Raw genomic sequence first — 20,054 nt, forward strand, 5'->3', positions numbered from 1 at the left:
AGTTTTATTAACAGTTTGCGCCAGCACAAACTGTCTTTTGGTGTTAGAATAGTATAGGTAAAGACACGCAGTGAAGAATTAGCATTGAAAAAGTGTGGACAGTTATTTTTGTGCCTGATTTTATTGAATATGCATTTCAAAAAATTTCCCTTTCAGACACAAAATATGTTGGAGGAGAGTATTCAAATGAATCATGCAACGTGTTTTACTAATGTTTGCGTTCTTAAGATTACTGGTATTTGCGCCATTATTTAATGCCCAAAAAAGCATGTCTTAAAACTATTTTGCACTTTAAATTGTTGCAATGTGTTGCTAGGAGGAGGCAACGCAGGGATGAAAGAGAAGGGAGAGAATTTTTTCCCACATGTAAATTATTTGGAATGCAAGAAGAACAGGAAAATATAGTTTGCCAAGTCATGTTATTTTTAATTTGCTTCAGGAAATAAAAGAAGACTTGGAACCCTCAACTAGGAGTGTTGAGGGTATATTGCGTTGATGTAAAGAGATGTGGAGTTTGTGTTCTTTAATTTGCGCATTGTTAGTAAATCACCTGCTAATTTGCCTTATTTAGTAAAACTGGCCCTAAAAGAAATGGCCAAAAATTTGTGTTATTCTCTACTTTTGTTATATGAAAACAGGGCAATGTCATTTGATGTTGGCCAATAGACATGAAATAATTCCCTGAATATCTGATTTATAGTATACTATAGCCTACAATATTTTGTTTTTGACTGTTAAACACACTTGTTTTAATTTAAATGTGGACATGATAATTTCCACAATATAAATTTCATTAGCCCCTCTTCACACTAAAGACTAAGTGGCTTTTCACGAAAATAGTGTACCTCGTTCAATGCATGATAACATAATTTTAAAGAAAATCAAGCAATGAATGAATAAAAACTTGCATTTAGTTTACTGTCCTATAAACAGTGGTAACTTGCAACTGTTACTTCAAAGAGATATTTCTATGCAATATATAAAAATAGATTAGGAAACACAGTTGAATAGTTGCTAATTAGTACTTATAATAGTAATAGTAATAGTACTTATAAAACACATATCAATGCCTTATTCTGCATGACCATATTTTAAATCCCAACTACCTTACAACTAACTTACTATAAACAAGCAGCAAATTAGATATGCGTTGAGGGAAAATTCATTGTTAATCGTGAATACGTTTTCCCTAATCTAAAGTGTTACCAAATTAGTTTTGCTGGCATACATCATTGTATCACTCAGTGATGTCAAATAATATAATTTTTGATTTAAGAACCTCTGGTCAGATGGGGCTCTACTTGAAGTCTTTTGTAAGTTTGAATATCTAAAGGCAGACTTATATTAGCTCTCCCTTCTCTCTCTTCACTGTCTGTTTGTGAGCTTGCCGTACCTCTGAACTGTTTGCTGATGCAGCAAGACTGCATGGAAATCTGTGAAGTCCCTCCCCCATCATCTTATTTTAAACCTTTTGCATCTTCATTAACTCTTTCACTAGTATTGTTAAAATATATATATAGAAGGCATCTGTACTGTACTTTCTTTTAAATGCATATATGTATATATGATAGGACGAACTTCAAAATACTAGGTCTTATACATATTCTTCTGCAGTGGTACATTGTCATTCACATGTGAGGTTTATATAAAGTGGTGGACCCTACCCAAAAAAAATTCACTGACAGCTTAAAGTGTAATTGAAATAAAAGGTTAGTTACAAAGTTAGCTTAGGGGTAGGTTTGGGGTTAATACCTAGTTATTAACCAGTTATTGTAATTGGTATAACAAGTACATTGTATACACACACAGTACAGGGCTCTAAATAAACTGCTACTGATATTTCTGAAGACCTGGAACAATGTACAAGTCATTTGGACCATTTTAATGATAACATTATGCTGCTTTTGCATCCTTTTTGAAGGCTCTAGTAGTCCATCATTGTAACTGCATGTATATATATATATATATATATATATATATATATATATATATATATAAAGCGTTGAAATAATGTGTATTTTTGAAAATTTATACAGACAAAGCACACCACCTGACTGAACCTGATCAATATTAAAGCTGCACTTTTTGACAAAATGTATGCAATTTTTACACTGTCATTTTATCTAGACAAAATAATTGAATTAAACATTTAAAAAGTGTATCAGAAGAAACTTTTTTTCAGTGTTTTCAGTCAAGTGCTTTCTTCTTTTCCATCGGAGATAACTATAAGTAGGACATTTGTTGAATTTAAGACTGTTTAAACAGTTTCTGACTCAACCAATGGTGTGAATTTGGGGCTACCAGGATTTTGAGATATTTAAACTATTACTTTTATTTAGAGCTATTATTTTTATACTCTATAGATAATATTTGAATGAGAAGCTGCCACCGTCCTTTATTGCAGCTGTTTCAGCTATCTCGTCCTCGTGTTCTGTTCTCTCATTGACCTTATTGGCTGACTGTGACTGTCCTTTGCTGAAGTCTGCAGTGTGAGAGAATTTTGGTATTTTGAGTAATTTTCTGTTGAGGAATGTATTGTGTGTGAGTGTGTTGCATATCATGAACATAATGTCCCTAAAGGTTACGAAAAAGTTTTTTGTGGGGCCTTCATTAGGCTAAGCAGAAACTAAATATGCATTTTTTGAGTTATTTAACGGCTTTAGAAACATCTCTTTTTCAAAAGAAAAAAAATGTCACTCTGTGTACTTTTATTCTCACATCCCATAATGTCACTCTGGGGCTGTTATCAACTCATTTAAGAAGTTTGCATCTAAATGTCACTTTGCCTAAATATTAAAATATATTGTCACCCAAGCTTTCTGTAAAATCAAGTGGTTTTTTTTTTTGTGCTTTTTCTCATGAACCTTACTATGGTTAATCTCTGGAGCTTCTTCCATGTTTTGCAACACTTGAAGTTTGCCATAGCTTGACAGAATCGCCCAAACTTAAAAAAAAAAAAAAAAAAAAAAAAAAAAAAACCTTTCTGTTCACACAAATATTTACGCTTTTAAAAATTACAAGGGCATCATTGTTCTAGTATGTACTGTACAGTATGTTCTATGGTTTTCTTAATTTAAGGGGTTCGTTTACCACTATTAAGAAAAATTTGGGTAAATTAACGTACAAGGTTCACAGTCAGCTACAGATAGAACCTTACTTAATTTAAATGTTAACTAAACCACTGCAAATGAAAAGCATCTGCTAAATGGCAAGTAACCCCATGGAGACACAGACACACAGTCAGCCTGATCTCATTGCTTATACAGGGGTATGTAACATTTAAAGGTAAAACAAATGACTTTTTTGTACATTTGGGTACATTCTGAAATTCTGATGACATTGTAAATGTACTGGTAGCATCTTACAGTAATATTATATCTAATAGAAATGTTAAATATCCATTTTTATCATAAATGTATTTGTATTATATTTTTACAGCTTTATATATGTATTTTATAAAATACATGCAAATTCTCAAATGAGATCATATTGGGTCAGTGAGTTACACAAGTGCTTGTCAATATGTTCACTATCTCACTGGTGTGAATGTGTTGTCTGTTAGTTTTCATAGCAAAAAAATGTATAATCCTATCCAGTTTGCACAACAGTATGAAGATGATTATAATATATATCCCAGAATTATAATATATACCAAAAAAAAAAAATTCAGGTCTCATCTCTTTCTCATAAAATTTTTTTTTTTTTAAGGATTTTTTTGTAATACAAACAGTTAATATTTAACCGACACCTACCGGAGAAAATGTGAAATTTCCTTTAAGCTATCAATTTCCCCCGGGTTTGTTTGTGCCCCTTTATTCTCCTGCACTTTCCTCTCATTTTGCCTCTCTTTTTCACGTTTGTCTGCCTTCTCTCATTATATGACCTGACTAATTCAAGCGTAAGCTCTTTCATTCGTATAAAGCAATAGATGGGACTCTTTTCTCTTCCAACTCTGTCTCTTCTGTTGCTCTGTCTGTATCTGTCTCCCGTTCTCTCTCTTTACCTCAAGAGTGCGAAGATTTAATTGCTTCTTGTGTTTATGTCGTGTGTCCTTTTAGGCCCACGTCGTTCATCGCTGGCTAATCGATCAGGACAATAGTGTGAGCTCTGAGCTGCCGGATGGCCAGGGAGTGTGGCACTATGATGAAACAGTAAATATCTGCAACATATATCTCAATTTTTATTCTCACATATGTTTATATACATATACATATTGTATATGCACATTATCTGTCACTGGATATGCTTATGTCATTGTTGTTAGTGTTTTTGGTGTAGTGGTTCTAATTTCATCCGCATTTTTTTTCTTGTGAATTTGATTTCGGCACCATAACATTTTTATGTAAGATTCAGTTTAACAAAACTGTGGTTTTATTTGAGAGTTTCGTATTACTGTTTGGTGTTGAGCTGGCTTTGTTTTTTAAGTAATGGTAGATGTGGTAGTGGTCCAGGCTGGACAAGTGTTTTGTTGTTGTTGTTGGTTTCTTTGTTTATTGTTTGTTTCATCTGGTCGTTTTCTGAGATTTTTTTGGTTGCGTTCCGATTTTGAGTTCCGTTTTGTGATGTGTGGATTATTTTTGCATTTATCAGTGTACTCACATAATAAAAGAGTCCACGGGCAAAAAAAAAAAATACCAACACATCCCTTTAACATAACATAAACTACATGCAAAGTATGGGTAGGATACAATAAGGACGAAGTCAAACAAAGCTATTTTACCTGTGGGTTCTTAAGTGTACTTTGCACATGTGTTACTCACAAACACTTTACCATGTGAACATATTTGTATTCAGACACCTCTGCATGCACTGATGTGTGTTGATGTTTATACACTATCCACATCTGTCCGTGTTGTGCCGTGAATCTGTGTGGTGAGTGAGGTTCAGTTTGTTTCATCTGTGCTTCTGTGTTTGTGCTGTACGTGTTCTTGTGTTGTGATGGTGCTCATCTCATAGTGTGTGTGCTGTGTTGTGGATCTGATGTTTAGTGTAGTGTTAGTGTTTCTATTTAAAGAATGCTTTGACTATCTGTGACTCAGGTAAGTCTCCAGTTTTTCTATATATTTCTCTGAATGAAAGGAAGATTGAGACAGATTTTCAAGACATCTACTAATATTAGAGATACTGAATATTAGAGCTGAGATTTTAGAATAGTTTTGTTTTTGTTGTGGTCATGAACTCAAGGTTGTTGAGAGTGGGGTAAGATGTGTCACTGCTGGATGTTTTGCACATGACAAAAGTGCATCTCATCTCTTTTTTTTTTTTTTTTTTTTATCATCTTGGCCTCTCAGGGTCTCCATAGCCTCTAAATGTGTTACTATAAATAGATTTAGAATTAATAATAGAAATACTAAATACATTTATATGACTGTATTCAAATATTCTGACTGATTTTGACAGGAAATGTGAATAATGTGCAGAAAAAGAAGACTAGGATGTGTATTATTATTTTTTATTTAGGCTCAATCTTTATTATTTCAGTTTATAACAGATGTCCTAAAATGTATACAGGTGTATTCATTTTACGTTAACCCATTATAATAGGGACAAATTCTCACCAGTTAAGTAGTTTATAAGCATGCCGATTATTAACACAGTATTTGTACATGTTCTGCATGACCATATTCTATGTCCATAATCCTTCCCAATACCTAAAATACCTAACAACTATCTCACTAACTATTAAGAAGCAGCTAATTAGGATTTTATTGAGTCAAAGTTAATAGTTTGTTAATAGCACGTTTTGGACCCTGAAATAAATTGTGACCCATTTTACCTCTCATTTTTCCTTGCTTAGAAGAAATTTGCCAAAAAAGTGGCACATTTTACCCCACTCTTCTCAATTTTAGTCTTCAATTATCTATCCAAACAAGCACAATACACAAAATTCAAAAAATTCAGTGTGACACGTTTTATAGGCTGAAAGAGGTCTACACTGGACATCCATTATTACCAACAAAGCCATTCACACTGCTAGTGACATGGTGTGATGCTCCTGGCTAGTTGATGCATAACATCTCTGTGGACTTTTTTCTAAGATTATTGGATAAGAGTTATATGAATGTATGATGGGAAGTGTGTATCTTCCTGCAACTCGTCAGGTTTTTTTCACTATTCACATTTGAAATAGTTCTGCGGAATTAATTTTCAAATATTCCATACAGTCTGTGAATTAATATATTGATAGTCATAGAAGCTGCATATATAATAACTATAAAATAATTATCAATAAACTGTTTAAAATTGTTTTAGATGCATAACATAGTATGTGTCGACTTCTCAAAAGTGTGTCAACTACCTGCTTGCAGATGATGGACACAATTTTTGTTAAAAAATAATAATTGTTATATAAATAAAAAAATTCACCCATTTTTTTGTTGCCAAGTTTAGTCTTAAGCTCACAGCTAGTCTCTGGTTAGTGACTGAAGTTATGTGCAGCCTCCCAAGATGTTTCATAGCAACATGATCAAATGTTGGCCACTTCCAATGGTTTAATTCTGTACAAATATGAAACCGCTCTGTGTTTTCATGTGTTTCTTTGTTAGCTGTGTTCTAACACAAACATAAGGAAGATTTATCAAAGTCAGTGTCAACTTCAAATTCAAAACTACAAAAGATCTTTGATACTTGTGTATTATGAGTACTGATTGACTCACATCACATTTATGCTTTGGCTTAAGTACCATTTATAAATGCACAAATATCTACAACCAGAGCTACATTTTAAATTACAAAATGTGTGATTGAGTCCTCTTGTGGAAAACAAGTACACTTCATTCTAATCTTGTGTGTAATGTATTTAAAGGCATTAGTAATTACACATTTGTTAAAAAGTTTAAATCAAATCAAGTGCTTTACATTTGCTTTTCGTATGCTAGTCGACATATTAAAATAAGTGTACTACTGTACGTTCAAGTACTCAAAGGATAATTAATACATAATTAATTAAAAAATACTTTGAAGAAAAAAGTTATTTTACAATATTTCAAAGTGCGCTTTTTAAAGTGTTCTCAGTTTAGAACATTACAAGTGTGCATTCAAGTGTACTTCTTTTCCACAATGTTATTTAACCAAGTCAAAAACCTCACTGCTGAATTTGTTTTATATTTAAAGAATATTGTGCTCAACATTCCTCTCTGCAATTACTAAAACTCCTGATTCATTTGAAGTTTAGTTTAAATGAGAAATATAGGCAATAGAAATAGCAAAATTTGCATGTGTAGAATCTAAGGACTGTTATAAAATGCACAGATATTGTGATAGATAGACGATAGATGGACAAACAGGAAATCAGTCGGCCAGATGAATTGATGGATGAGCAAATCCATGGATAGATTTCACAAGGACAGCTGAGGACGGACAGAAAGATAAAATTCAGGGAAGATTCAGAGAAGACGTGTTTCAGCACACCAGATTTGGCAAGTGATATTTGTATTGTCACACTAACTGCTAAGAAAAAGGCCTCTTATATTAGTTTTGTTTAATTTAGCTCTAGTGATGAACACAGAATGAATCAACTGACAAATACTATATTATGTGGTCTAGGCCAAACATAAGTATTCCTATATTATTATCTTTTTATGTCTTGAAACAAGACGGCTTTTCGATTTCAGTGTTAATATATGTGTTGAGGTTAGTGGCTTGAACATAATTTTTTTGCTCAGATTTTAGAGGTTGTTTTTTGGTTTTAATTGAGTAAAATGGCTACAATAAATAATGGTAATACTTGCACCAAGAGTAACAAAGTTGGCTGATCCAGGATCCATGTTCTACCTAAAATCCAACATCAAGGGAGCCAGATTAAGGAAGTCAACAATGATCAGGGAGTCAATGCTTCAGTCTTTAACATCCTATTATTTAATCCTGGTTTGAAATAGGCACCATTTGCCTTCCATGGACTGGATGGTAACTAACAGGATACTAGAAAGGGGTGGTTGCCATGCATGAAACTCCCATGACGTTTGTTTGTGCAATGGTTACATATTTTTCTGCTCTTATTCTGCAGAATCTCTCCCGGGGTAAGCTACTGTAGGTAATGAAGTTGTTGCTGTTCAATGTTAAGGAGTATATGATGGTAGTTGTATTTTAGAACAGCATGTGGTAAAATGTCAAAACAAAGTAAATAAAGGATGAGATGACAGCAGGACCAATGAGGATTTCATGCCTCTCTTGATTTTTTTTACTTTTAGCCTTGCTTAAACTTCAGGCTGGTTCCTCATCTGAACCCTTTACTGTCTTGGAATAGAAGACTATGTTCAGAACATGCCTCCTCTGAAGAGATGGATCAAGATGTCCTCAGAGTACCTGAAAGGAGCAAGTGCACTGCATTTCCGACATTCTTGTTAACCCAAACCTTTCATTACTCCAAGTGGGCTCAAAATGTGGACGATAATCTGCTGTATACTTGTGTCCCAAAGATGGAAAACCACTCATTTAAGAAACAGGGTATCAATATTGAATGGGGAGGACAGGTGGTGAAAGACACGTAGAAGAGGCCATCTATGTAAAAAAAAAAAAAAAACTACTCAAGAGGGGTTCAGTCAGGCTTGCCCGTTCCTGCTTTTGATCTGCAGAGTTTAGCTCCAAACGCAATTACACACACCTGAACCGAGGTATTCAAGGTCTTTAGGATTACTAAAAAACTTCAAGGCAGGTATGTTGGGACAAGAACCTACAGGACCAGTATGGAAACCCCTGGGTTTAGACTACCAACAGCTGGTTGAGACACACAGCTGAAGAAAGTGGAATATAAAAATCAAAAATGCTGATCTATAAGCTGAAAACATGAAGATAGGATGTTTTTTTGAAGACATTCACTAGAAATTTGCTTGTTTTTTGCAACTTTGAAGACACCAGACAATTCCAAGGAGGATTAAACTGATCAATTGTTGTATTCTGGATGTTTCCACCAAGCAAACTCCACCTAAGCTGTTTTGTATGGTCTTCCTGGCATAAGGATGAACATGGAGGAAGTCTTATTAACTGCTTACCAGGACCTCAGAGCATGTTGACATAGTGGCTGATGATTTCTATTCTTTAGCTTCATACTGTATGTAAGATAATTGTTCTCAACAGCAATTCAGAAAATTACCTAAAAGTAAAAGAGATAACACCTGAGACTAGGGCTTAGCAGTAGTCTCTAGAAAGTCCTGACTGCACACTGCCAGGTTTGTTTGTTTTTTGTTTGTTTTTTTGCAAAAATTTTACCTTTAGAGGTAAACCAGCATGTCACTGGGGTAGGACCTATAACTTTGTACCTTATCTGGCCTTAAAATCTGCATGTTTGTAGAAGTAAAATATATTCTTAAAGTACTGCTATGAACCTTTTAGGGGTAAATAAAGGTGTTTTCAAACTGTTGATGTAAGTTACTGCTTTTTGGCATGTTTAGGGGAACTAAATTAGCTCATACCTCAGAGTAGGGTCTAAAACAGTTCAATAGGAATTAACAGTGACATAGTGTATGCTAATTTCAAATGCATACGAAAGGAATAAAGATGCTGCTGTCAGCCACTTCAGAGTTCCTGCTGTCAGTGCAAATGCAAGCAGGAAAATGCCAGAGGAAGAAATTGGTTCTCTAGGAACAACCCTGCTGACAAGTTTCTAGCACTACACAGTGTGAATGGGCCTTATGTAATCCTTTTGAGGGTGCTGCCCCAGTGATGAGTTGTTGCTGAGATGTTGTTCCCTGTTGTTTTTGCACACTGAATGTGGATAGTATGTGGGATGCATATGACAGACCGTTGTCCAGTGTGGTGCCAAGGTTCTTGGCTTTATGTGGGGAAATGACTGTGTTGTCTATGACGAGGTCCTGGCAAGGATGTTTTGTGGCTAGGATGAACAGCAGAGTGGTTTTCAGTAAATTCCACTTCAGATGATGGGCATTTATCCATGCACAGATACATTTCCAGGTGATAACTTCACTAAGAGATTTGGTGTGAAGGCAGAGTACATTTGATCCAAGTACTGATCCTGGTGGAACACAAAGCTGGTATGGAGATGAAGCAGATCCTTTTCATGGTATCTGGTTAGTTCTGTTCTGAGCCTGTAATGTCTACTTCATCGGTAGTAAAAAGCAGAATTCACAGTGTTCAATGTTGCTGATAGATCTAGTAGAACGCATGACTGATGAGAGGTTTGTTTTAGCTGTATTAAGTACTTTATTCAGTGAGATTACTGAAAGCTTTAATGAAATTTCCCGAATAAGGTTCAAGTTAATTACTTGAATATGGATGATACAGGTCACAAAAGTACTACTTTCATGATTTGGGGACTGAATGCTACAACCGTCCATAAATTAAATTACATTGCAGCTGGATTGCAGTCATTTCTGATATATAAATGTGAGAGTTGAAAATAACTCAATTTTTATTTATCATATTTTTATTAATATGTAACAATTTCTGATTGATGTGTTTATAAGTGATGCGCGTTAAGACATAATGGATAAGACAACAGAAAAACCAGTGAGATCAAAGAGTATTATTTCCACATTAATATGTAAGTATCTAGCATTGCAGTCAATTACTTGACGGGTATGATTTGACATGAATTTAAAACAACACATGAGGACAATGCTGCATCTATGTAGCACAGAATACTCATCGAGTTCTGCTTGCACTAGTCACACATAACAAATGCGGCGCCCTCTAGCGGCTGATACTACGAAGTCTTTATTCCATTTATTTATTTATTTTACCAATATTATGCTATGTGTCCTTTTGCTGTTGTATTAATATACAATTTAAGTAACAACAGTCTAATTACAAATTACATAATTTTCATTATGGAGTGAACGAGTATTTTAAGTTTTATTATGAAATAAATCTGGGATTTCGGGGCATTGCAGGTAAACAGGTTAGAAACTACAGTTACATGTGCACTTGCATTACCAAGATTTGTATTATAATATTCCCATAATTATGTGACAAATTAATTCAGTATTTTAGAATTAACTACTTATTACAAAACTGCATAATTAATCAGGCCCAAATAGTAGATATTTCAACCTACCCCATTACCAGTGTGAGTTTTAACACTAATAGAAAACAAAGACATGTTTACAAACTTACATTCATTTATTGTGATAATTAAATGTACTTGATTAAAATAGTTGTTATCCTAAAAACCCCACTGAAGGTAGTCTGATTCCATTCTTGTATATCTGGTTTCTGGTTGGTTAACTTTGCTGGTAATTTATATATAAATAATTAAGTATAACATTATATGTTTGGAATACTGCACTTTATTAATAATAATTTGATTTATTTAAAAATGAAAAAAAAAATGTAATAAATAAATAAAAATTGAACAGGATGCAGGGTAAGGGATGGGGCCTAAAAAAGTTAGCGACTGTACAGTGGGGATTGTGATTGAACTTCCTAGTATATATGTAAAATGTTACATTACATTACATGGTTAATTTTGAAATTGGAAAAATTAAAAAATTACATTTAAACTTTAAGTTATCTAAGCAATTGACTTTTTTAACAAAAAGTGATTGAAAGTGATATCAAAATATGGGGGGGAAATTATAGGGAAAATAATTTTGTTGGAAACATTTCAACTTAAGAAACACAACATACGACCACAAACTCTCAAATGAAAGCAGTACAGTTATAAAATTGCCCCCTAAATTGTAGTATTGATAGTTTGAAATATTTTATATTGTCTGTTTTCAATAGCATTGCAGTGTAAAGCACAGCACACATTGAAGTCGATTTCAAATCAAGCAGCTTTCTGTTGGTCAGGACATTAATTTCAAGTGACTAAATTGATCCAAATGGGAACTCTTTTGTGCTCAGGTGAAACTGTACCGATTCCTATTGAAATGACTGGATTCTGAAGGCAACTGCAACTAAATATCATTAATATTATGCTATTTATGGTACCACTTTATTTTAAGGTGTCCTTGTTACATGTAACATGTACTAAATATTATAATAACGATGAATTATGCATAATTACATACCCTTATTATCCTCAGTAACCCTAAACTGAACACTAATGCTAATCCTAACCCTAATCAAGTACATTTAGTTAATTAATATGACTTAGTACCTAAATGTAGAATCACATTGTAAAAAGGACCCCCTTAATATAAAATGTATACCAGCTTATTACAAAAAATAAAATAAAAATAGAAACAGTTTTTACTCAGAAATTGCTAGTACATTTCACAATCAATAACACATTTAATGAAATGTGAAATTTAGAATTTGAAAGACTTGGGTAGTATTTTCTTGTAACACTTTTTTATTGTTTACATACTTGCTTTATTAAATTAGATTTGTAAAACAAAAAAATCAACAACAACAGTGTATTAATGGGTCATAAAAATAACAGCAGAGCGGGAATAGCTCTTGTTATTTCTTTGAAAGAATTAAAGACGGGTCGAGTACTTTGAATCACCTCTTGATTCCTGAGTTCCCTCAAAGGGCCGTGTGATTCACTGCCACTGCGAAAAATCCCCTAGAGAGGGAATCACAATAGTAATCCCACTTCCTCCATGTCAAGCTGCTCACTAGAAAACTCTCCCATTTTAATTGATAACCTGAGCTCTAGATGTAGTTTTGCTCCATCCGCTTCTGCAACGCACATTTTTTTGGGTGAATACCTCTGGCGTAGATGTGCTTTTCCCAGCATGGGCCTAGGAGAGAGAAGATAGAGGGGCCTTTTCAGGCTGGGAGTGACAGATCTTTTATTGAAAGAGACTGGGCCCCCTCACACACACACACACACACACACACCATGCCCTCCCCATCCGTGTCTGGGCCATTGTCACCAGGCTTGGTACTCCTGAAGTACCCCCCACCCCAGCCCTCCAAGCGTCTTTGTCACTGTAAGTCCTTCTGCAGACTGAAACTGTGCCAAACCTCACATACACGCACACACACACACACACACACAATGTGTTCTTTTCCCAAAAGCTCATTCAGAAGGGCCCTTTGCTTGTCAAAATGCATCAGACAGGTCTGCGCAGATCGAGAATACTCGACGGAATGGAAAAATGGGGAGAGAGACTTATGCCATTATCTGGTTTTGGGTAGAAGTGTGTGTGTGATGATATTGACAGCATTCCTTTGGAGATAAACCCCTTTGACCTCAAAGGCCCCAGCCCCACCCAGCTCCTCACAAGTGTGTATGTGTGCGTGCAGGGGGAACTAGACCCCTACACCCAGATAGTGTAACACTGGGAAGCAGTGAGGCAAAAGAACTAGAGAGAGAGAAAGAGAAAGAGAAAGGGTGTACCGGGATGCCAACCAAGACCATAATTTGTGGAGTAAGTACAACTTTCCTGAAGATTCCTTCAACGTCTTTCTTGATTTTGTTAGATGTTGCAAAATTGAACATTGTGGAAACTTGCTCATGTTTCCAGTTGATTGTTTTTTTATGCCTAAAAATACTATAGTTTTTAGGCCACTAAATATATTCTTAATGCTATTTTGGGAACACTTTATTTTACAGTGTTACATGTATTTACTAGTAATAGAAATAAATTATACATTATAACATGCAACTAAAAAAAAAGAAAACTAATTACTAAACCTAACCACATACAGTGGTAGATGCATGTAGTTACTTCATAATTACTCATTACTTGTTACAGATGTACCACTCATTACAAATGTATAATTACTTTGTAACAAGGACACTAAAATAAAGTCTAACAATTATTTTAATGTGTCCTTATTACACTTTAATTTCACACACATACAAAAAGTACTGAGTAATATTAATTAAAGTTAGAGTTTTCTTTAGTGTTAGTTGGGTCACATTTTATTTTAAGGTCAAATTCTCGATATTAACAAAACATTAACTATAACTTTTGCCTCAATAAGCTCTTAATTTGCTGCTTATTAGATAGTAAGGTAGTTATTAAATTCAGATATTGGGTAGGATTAGGGATTCAAAATGCAGAATATATGCTTTATAATTACTAATAAACAGTCAATATGTTCAAAATAGGTATGCTAGTAAGCAACTAGTTAATAGTGAGAACTGGTCCCTATACTAAAGTGTTACCATTAGTTGCTTGAAATAATGCATAATTTACTGTCAATACTATAGTAAATACATTCAGCCTGTGCAACAAGACACATTAATATGCACATTGTTTACAAAAATGTGACTACATTTATAAAGCAGCCATCCAGTCAGCTATATTTTAAAATGGCTTTGCCCCGTTCGTAGGATAATCTGTTCTTCGAGTCCCAACCCAACCTATTATATGCAATCATATTTTCTCTAAATTTAAAATGTATTTTACTGTAGTCAAGAGAGAGAGGAAACTGCATTCTTGCAAAATGTTCCCTCAAAAGATGCCATAAAGATTTTCTTTCTTTACATACTGTGCAAGGAAGGTTAAAGCACTGATGTAAAGAATATGCATGGGATTTAAAAAAAGGACTAAGAATAAAATTATTCACATTTATACATGATATTAAAAAAGTTAGAAGGTAGTAATGGAGACTTTCACATTGTGCATTACTTTGTTTTGTGATCTGTGTAGCTTTGGAACAAACAAACATCTTTGCACTTGGTTTATAGACTGCTTAATAGGGCACAGGAAACCTCTAAAGGAGGAACTCACAGTTTCACCTTCATTCTTACAAGAATAACACGAAATTCACATCAGATATGTTCTTTGATGCAGATTTCAATGGTCCTTCAAATATTTGCTAAATCTTAAACTAAGTGGTGTCTCCAAACAAATGCTTTTTTTCTGAGCCATTTTGCAATTACTTTATTCAGCTGATGTCAAGGTGATTTTATAGGATGTATAAAATCGATTCCATTCAAGTTCACTACAGCTACAGTATACTCCATCACACTATGAACACAAATGTTGGACAACAACAACATGTACATTTGCCTATTTTTAATATTTAAAAATGTACAGCCTTTTTATTTTGTGAAATGCTTTCTTTGTAGAACTTGTTTGTAATATTGATCTTTGAAACAAATGCTATTTGGTTTGATATTATATCTAATATTTATCTGATATTGTATCTAATGCAATGTGACTTACAGATTATATGATTTTTTGGGGAGCACTGTTATTTTTTCGTGTCCTTCTCACACTGAAACTACACACAAAAAAGTACTGAGTTACTGTAATTAACCAAGTTTAGGGTTCGGATTTGCTTTAGTGTTTAGTTTCTTGAAATGATGCATACTTTACTGTTATGAAACAAAACACATTCAAATAATCACAAGTATTGCTAACATGTAACTACAGTTAACTGTATTTTAAAATTAAATGGACTTTGGCTATTTTTCCAGCAGATTATAATTATTTTAACATTCAGTTGCAAACATCGCCGCAAGCATACTTTTTATAACATTTGCACTTTTTATGTGTTCACCATCTTATATAATGCAGGAATAGTCAGTGAAACCTGTCTTTTTGTGTCCCCCTGCATGCATGAAAATACTTGCATTTTGCAATAAATGCATTTAACAAATATCTTAGCATTTGAATATTTATGATGAGAGATAGTTTACCTCTCCACAGCAATGCATGCTCTTTAAATCAGTCCAAAACACACCAACATCACATTTGTTCATTTATGATCCCGAGCCACAAATGCATCCAGTGCATCATCTGAACTTCTGATGTGGAGAAGGATATGGTCACACAGGATTTAAGTATAGATTTATAATATATGGTGTACACGAACATAGCAGCGCATTAATGTGTGCGAGCTGAATTTTATGTTGTTGTGACGTATAATCCCATTCACTTTCCCTCCGTGGGAATTACGCATCACCACCTGGTCTCGTATGAGCGGCTGTTGTTTGCTGTGCAAGCACAGTTATTGTGATGGATCACATTCTCTCTGTGTGTTTGCCTTCCTTTGTGTGTGTGTGTTTCTCAGTAGAGGTGAATTGAATATGCAGTCATAAACACACACACTGCAGTGTTGCGTCTGAGAGATGATGTCATCCTGTCTGCTGCAGTACTTCTGCTCTTAGAGAGGGGAGGAAAGCTGGGGCTGGGTGCTGACGTGGTTATTTATATTTTTTCATATCATTTTATAAGGGTTTCTCTTTAACTGTTGCTTTAAATATCATTTGAGACTGTATAAGACAAAAATATCATTTTGTTTCTAATGTACTTCTTTCCTGATGTAATTTCCAAGAAATCCTATCAGTTCTGGGAGTCTGGTTTATGAATCATGCAATATTAATAATTTGAGTATGAGGAGGTTTATTTTATGTTTCATTCTTAATTTATGCTTTATTTTACCTTTACCTTTATTTTTACTTTTTGAACTGGAAGGGTCAAGACAGCATCTTTTGCCATGTTTTGTTTGTTCTCTTGACATGTAGTGGTTCACTGCAAAGAGGTGTGGAGAATTTAGCAAGCCAGAGTCTAAGAATTAGGTGTGGTCTACATGTTCGCCTCCAGCGTCTTATCTGCTGCAAACACACGCTCATGTACAGTGACCTCACATTCTACACATGTAGGGGACTCCAAAACTGGGTACTCAATTCAGGGTTAAAAATGTATTACTTGAATAGGTAGTAATTACATATGATTTTGATTAAATACATTATTTTTGTTCTATTTTTTTATTTATTTAACATTTACATTGTTTTAAAGTAGATTTTTAAAATATTGAAACAGAAAACATTTTTTATGATGCCAACCCTTTTGCTTTGACTGTGTAAAATAGCATGTGGTGTTTGGATAAATAACAGTAAAAAATAAAATAAGTGTGTATGTATGTGTTTATGTGTGCATGTGTGTGTGTGTGTATGCAAAAAAAAAAATGCAAAAAAAAAAACACTCTCAAACCTTACACTCACTTCACACTATTACTACATAGGGTGTCCCATGTCCAACGAAATCCATGCTTTTTTATGATAGTGTAAATTAATGGTTTAAAAGTTTGGGGTTGCTAAGATTTCTTTAGGTTTTTTAATGTCTCTTATTTACATTTATGCATTTAGCAGCTGTTTTTATCCAAAGCGACTTCAGGCTTATTGTTTTACCCGTATGCTCACCAAGGCTGCATTTATTTAGTCAAAAATACAGTAATGTTGTAAAAGGCTGTAGTTTAAAATAACTATTTTCTACTTAAAATTCTACTTTAAAATGTAATCTATTCCTGTGATGCAAAGCTGAATTTTCAGAATCATTACTCTAGTCTTCAGTGTCACATGATGCTTCAGAAATCATTCTAATATGCTGATTTGTTGAAAACAGTTGTGCAGTTTTGCATTTTTGTGGAGACTGATACAGTTTGCTTTCAGGATTCTTGGATGAATGAAAAGTTCGAAATAACAGCATTTATTGGAAATAGAAATCTTTTAACATTATAAAAGTTTGAATGACACTTTTTATCGATTTAATTTATCCTTGCTGAATATTTTTTTTTTTATAAAAAAAAGAAAACATCTTGCTGACCCAAAACTTCTTTAGTGTAGTATGTGAACTCTGACACAGCCAAAGAGATGGGGGAGAATAATTATGCTCCTAGTTCTTAGGAGGTCATAAGTCGTCCCCATGCCAACTCACACTTTTAGTGTGCTCATGTCTCCATGTACTTGTCAAGTATATTTGATCAGTGAACCATCCCTGCTGCTCATAAAGGTACACACTCTCACACTCTCACACATTCCCAGTGCCACCACCACAGCAACAACACAACAGATACAATCAACTTATACTGATTTAAAAGAAACATCTCAGTCTTAAGGATGTGGAAACCTGTTCCAATGCACTTAAAGCACAGAAGCAATTGAATCCAGATGGGGGATTAAAATCTAAGGGAGCTGCTCTGGAATTATGTATTGTATATAAAGTGGCTTTTTAGAAATAATTTGATGTTTGGCTGAAAGTGTGAAAACCTCTCTACACTGAGTGTGTTTTTCAGAAACCATTGTTTGATTCAATTCTCACTGAGTTGACAGTTTATGCCAAATGTTTTTAACAAGATTTTGAAGATGCACTTCTGAAAAGAGAGAAAAAAAACTCACTGCTTTAAAGTGAAAGACCTTTTCTATATTTAGATGAATGTGATAAGGTTAGGAAAATCACAGCAATAGAAATCGGAAAAAAATCATCTTTCTTTTTTTTTCTTTTTCTGTCTTTGTACTTTGGTATTAATGAGAATCGGTTGATTTGAACAAATTAGTTTTAACTGTCGATAAAATATGAATGAACTTTTTCCAGTCTTTTTTCTTTCTAGCCGCTGCTCACTGTAAAAAAAAATAAAAACCTCTCCAACTCAAACATTTCTAGTGAATTTTTCAATAGGCCTAATAAAATTTATCAAATTAAATTCACACTAATTCTATTTGGCCAATTGAGCGATTTAGATATGATCACCAATTCACACAAATTCAGTAAGGCCAACTGAAAAATGTAGATGTGATCAGTCAATAGAAATATTTTAGTTGGCTGGGTCTGATTTTTTTTTAGAGTTTTTTTTCTTTTTGCAGTATTACATAGTCAGTGTCTGTTCTTTGAGGTAATTTGACTGTTTGTGTTCCTAAAAGTGACAAAATACACAGTGCACATTTGTGTACATTTGTCTTTTTCATCCAGGAAAAAATTCATTGAACATCTTAGAAGGAAATAGAAAATACATTTCAAGGGACCTTTAACAATGTGTTATCTTTGTATGTGTCTGTGTGTGCATGCTATAAATATGTATGAACTATATATTTAATGTTGAAAAGCTTGTCCATTCATTTGTTTTAATTTTCAGTGTTTTCACTTTTTGCCCCGTTTTGTTGTTTTTGCTGTTGTTATTTTACTTCAATGTCAATCTTTTAAAAAGGAAGAAAAAAGAAAGAAAAAAGTATACTGCTGTTAACCAAACATTTTGTCACATTTGTTATCTTTTTTAACGCTCTTCACATGTGATATTCTATGAAGTTACAAGTCTATTATATACAGATGGCTGGCAAAAAGCAAATATTTCTCACGATGCAATTAAGTCATGAAAAATTCTAACAATTATTTTTACAATTCTATCCTCCTGTATTACCTCCTGTGTTTTTCTCAGGCGGATGCTGCCACCAGTTTCCTCCGTGCAGCTCGCTCAGGTAATCTGGAAAAGGTCCTAGACCACATCAAGAATGACATCGACATCAACACTGCCAATCAGGTAAGACTTTCTCAGGAATAAACATGTCTGAATGAGTCCCAGCCAGGCTTTATTCAGAGATGAAATATTAGAAGTCAGTCTTTTTATAGATATATCTTGAGAGATGCTCAAGAAGACAAAATGTGCTCTTTCTAGTTTCTAGATACATCTAGAGCACACAGGGCCAGATCACATGGGGCCACTTTACACACTTCATTATTTCTGTGATGCAACAACAATCTTTAAAAATAAAGTGTCATTGCTATTGAACATTCATTTGTGGTTCCCCAAAGAACATTTTCACTTTTTAAGTGTGAAGAATATTTTTAATTACCTTTTTCACTATAAACAACCTTTTTGAAAGGAAAGCTTCCACACCCTTAAAGTTTTCAAAAGTTTGGTTCCTTTTGGTTCTCCAAATATTTGCTTCCTTAAAGAACCTTTCAGTGATCAATTCTTAAAATAACTATTTTTCCTTAGTGTAAAGAACATTTTAAAAGCCTTTTCTATTATAAAAACCTTTTGTACAGTGGAAAGCTTCCACGGATGTTAAAGGTTCTTCATGGAAGCATCAATGCCAAGGTCCTTTATTTTTGAGGAGGGTACAGAAGATCTGCTGAGCAGAAGGACCACCTATAATGGGAAGAAGGTCCATTTTTTCCTGGATTTTGTTCCAGAGATGGTAAGGTGCTGGGCAGAGAGAAACTGATTGGTACTGAACGCTATTCCCGGCCAACCTACGAGTGATTTTCAACGCCACAAAAACATTGATGCCATCAATGCTATTCTCGGGTGATGAAGATGAGGAGAGATATTCACAATGAGTTTTAAGAGTTCTCCTAAATAGCAGTAGAATTGAACAATCCTGAACTTTTCACAGATTTAGGAGCCGGTTCTAGGAATGACATGCCTATTTTTGGAGTTTCTCCAAAAATCTGGTGATATAGGGCTAC

The 20,054-nt window shown here is 34.1% G+C and overlaps 1 protein-coding gene across 1 annotated transcript in view; it reads left to right on the forward strand.

Annotated features, from left to right (window-relative positions):
• Positions 1 to 13,119: 13,119 nt before the first annotated feature.
• The window catches only part of LOC113094294 (ankyrin-1-like), a 40,656-nt gene continuing 33,721 nt past the window's right edge, over positions 13,120 to 20,054 (forward strand). Inside the window, 2 exon segments of the mRNA XM_026260012.1 lie at positions 13,120 to 13,280; positions 19,021 to 19,122. Of these exon segments, the coding sequence (XP_026115797.1) occupies positions 13,254 to 13,280; positions 19,021 to 19,122 (129 nt within the window). The 5' untranslated portion in view covers positions 13,120 to 13,253.

The sequence above is a fragment of the Carassius auratus genome, unplaced genomic scaffold, assembly GCF_003368295.1.
Source record: "Carassius auratus strain Wakin unplaced genomic scaffold, ASM336829v1 scaf_tig00215316, whole genome shotgun sequence".
In the NCBI taxonomy this organism is placed as follows: Eukaryota; Metazoa; Chordata; class Actinopteri; order Cypriniformes; family Cyprinidae; genus Carassius; species Carassius auratus.